Below are 2,443 nucleotides of genomic sequence, written 5' to 3'. Positions count from 1 at the left end.
AAAAATGCTATTAAGAGTTGTGTTGATTAGAGGAGCTGGAGAGATCGCTCGGCGGTTAAGACACTGACTCCTCTTGCAGTGGAGGTCTGTAGTCATTCTCTGCTGCTGGGTGAATGTACTGGGCCTGGGGCCTGGCTATGGGGTGAGACTGAGTTAAGAAGAGCTGTGGTTCATTCCGGGCCCCACCTTACGAAGGAGACTTCCTCACCACAGTGACCACATCCCCCGGGTTGCCTTGGAAACACTCTATGGGGGCAGGAGGAGTTGGGACACAGTCGCCCAGCAACAGGTGGTGGCCTCCCTTCCGCCTTCCTCAGGGGCCATCCCTCCAGCGCCTTTCGGACAGCTGCACACACGCTCCCAGCATGCACAGGGAAGACGGGCTCTGAAGACCGAGAAATCCAAGACTGACCCAAGGAGAGGTGAGGGGTGCAGGAGCGGGCCCGAAGTGAGACCTCCGACAAAGCTGTGGGCAGATACAAGCAAGGGAGGCAGACAGACCAGAGACTGGGCAGAGCTGGACAGGCTGGATAGGTGACCAGGCCACAGACCTGGCACAGCGGCAAACAGCAGGGCCACCTCCAAAGAGTAGCAAGGGGGCACAGGAACACAGAGCAGCCAACGGAGGCAGCTGAAAGAGGGGCATCAAGGGAGGGGGCCAGGAAGGGAGGTTCTCCCTCATTTCCTGGCTCCCCACTTCCTCCAGACCTGAGGGGCCTAGACCTGTAGTGTTTGTCACCCTGGGACCTGGGGTCTCTCTGAATGTGCTGGAGAGCCCCAACAGGCATGTACCAGCCTCCCTGGCTCGCTCTTGTCCTCTCTGGGTCCCCGTTGCCCCTCAGTCTCCCAAGCCAGCCGCGAACTCCCGTCTCTGTCCCTCTGCCCCTTCTAGCTGTTTCCCTTCTCTTGACTGTGCCAGCCCTACGTCATCTGCTGCCTCCCTTCACCCCTGTGTCTCCCAGATGCCTTCGACCCCCGAGCAGCCCTCAGGGCACCCCGACGGGCTTCCTGCAGAGGCAGCGGTGTGGACCCCGCTCCCCTGTGGTCCCTGCATTCCCATCATGCTGGCGCTAGCCTCTCTCGCGGCCTTTTTCATCGTAACTACAGCCGTGCTGGCCGAACGCGTGTTCCGCAGCTCTCTGCGCCGAGACCCCAGCCAGCGAACACCCACCCTAGTCTGGCGCCCTGGAGGAGAGTTGTGGATTGAGCCCACAGGCACGGCCCGGGAGCGCTCTGAAGACTGGTACGGCTCCTCTATTCCGCTGCTGCTGGACAGGGCCCCAGATCCTCCCACCCCTGGGGGCACCTTGGAGGGCAGAGCAACTGCCCCGCCAGCCCCTTTAATCGCACACTCTGCTCCCAGCCCCTTGGTTCCCCAGACCCCATCAGAAGCCCAAGCCCAGAGCTCCTTCTGGAGGCCCCAGACTCGGGAGGAGAGGCCCCATGCCACAGGCCTGGCGAGTTGTGTTGGGCCTGAGCCAAGGCTAGAGGCCCGCATGCAGCCTGGGAGCCCCCAGCCCTGGAGGCTGCGACCAGTGAGCCCTGAGCCTGACTGGGGTCTCCAGCCTCGGGTCACCCTGGAGCAAATCTCAGCGTTCTGGCAGCGAGAAGGCCGAACCAGTGTGGGCTTTTGAATCCCCAGGGCTTATAGGACAGGCGTCCCACCTCAGAGGGGAGGATGCTAGCCCTCAGCCTGGATGCTCCTCTAGGGCCTTTGTCCGGGAATTTCCTTCTGCACCTGGATGGTGTTCATGTTCCAAGTGGGCACTTGCTGCAGGGAACTTCTGAAGTTCACCTTTGGTTTAACTGCCCAGACTGTGGCTCCTAAAAGTGGGAGGCAGGGCTGGCTCTCGGCCAGAAAATTTCAAGATGGCGTCCCAGGGTAAGAATTTATCAAGATGCCAGTACCAGAATGGAAAGGTCTTGTATGAGATGCTGACCAAGGCCTGGAGCTGGTGATGACACATGTCATGTAGGCAGAAGCTTCTAGGAATCTTGTTCCTCAGAGCCGCAGATCCTACCTGTCCTCTGTTGCTCTCACCCACTACTGTGAAGTCCTACAGGAAAACATGGAGGACAGTTCCAGGAAAGGAGCCTTTTACTACATACAGACTGGCTTTGGCCTCCAAATGAGGACATGGAACTGGCTGAGCCCTGCTTCCTGGAGGGGCCTTTTTTTTTTTTTTTTTTTTTTCCGGGAATAGGGGCCTTTCCCCCAAAACAAAAACAAGGCACTCCCCCCCCCCGGCTTATGGCTCAACTTCCTGGGGGGGGCTTTTTTTTTTTTTTTTTTTTGCCAGGAATCAGGACCTTGACCCCAAAACAAACAACAGGCTCCTCTGCCCATCGGCTTATGGCTGCACACATCCCAGAACTCAGGAAAGCCTGGGCAGATGAGAACTGAGTTTGATCCATTTTAGAAATGAGAACTGTAGCAGGGAAG

The 2,443-nt window shown here is 58.3% G+C and overlaps 1 protein-coding gene across 2 annotated transcripts; it reads left to right on the top strand.

Annotated features, from left to right (window-relative positions):
• The first annotated feature begins 316 nt into the window (after nucleotides 1-316).
• CUNH16orf54 (chromosome unknown C16orf54 homolog) lies at nucleotides 317-2,178 on the top strand. Of its 2 annotated transcripts, none has more exons than XM_029559065.1 (2): nucleotides 317-422; nucleotides 920-2,178. In XM_029559065.1, the coding sequence occupies exon 2, from the start codon at nucleotides 963-965 to the stop codon at nucleotides 1,632-1,634; it is 672 nt and encodes a 223-aa protein (XP_029414925.1). In that variant the 5' UTR covers nucleotides 317-422; nucleotides 920-962; the 3' UTR covers nucleotides 1,635-2,178. The 2 variants fall into 2 exon arrangements, with proteins under 2 accessions (XP_029414925.1, XP_017651270.1); XM_017795781.2 differs by having other exon boundaries at nucleotides 326-422; nucleotides 963-2,178.
• The last annotated feature ends 265 nt before the right edge of the window (nucleotides 2,179-2,443 follow it).

The sequence above is a fragment of the Nannospalax galili genome, unplaced genomic scaffold, assembly GCF_000622305.1.
Source record: "Nannospalax galili isolate Female #2095 unplaced genomic scaffold, S.galili_v1.0 scaffold788, whole genome shotgun sequence".
Lineage (NCBI taxonomy): Eukaryota > Metazoa > Chordata > Mammalia > Rodentia > Spalacidae > Nannospalax > Nannospalax galili.
Note: the sequence above shows the minus strand (reverse complement) of the source record. Positions and strands in the feature narration are given on the sequence as shown.

What these genes read in the sequence shown, in the direction of transcription:
- CUNH16orf54 (XM_029559065.1), top strand. Translation starts at nt 963, where the DNA reads ATGCCTTCGACCCCCGAGCAGCCCTCAGGGCACCCCGACGGGCTTCCT.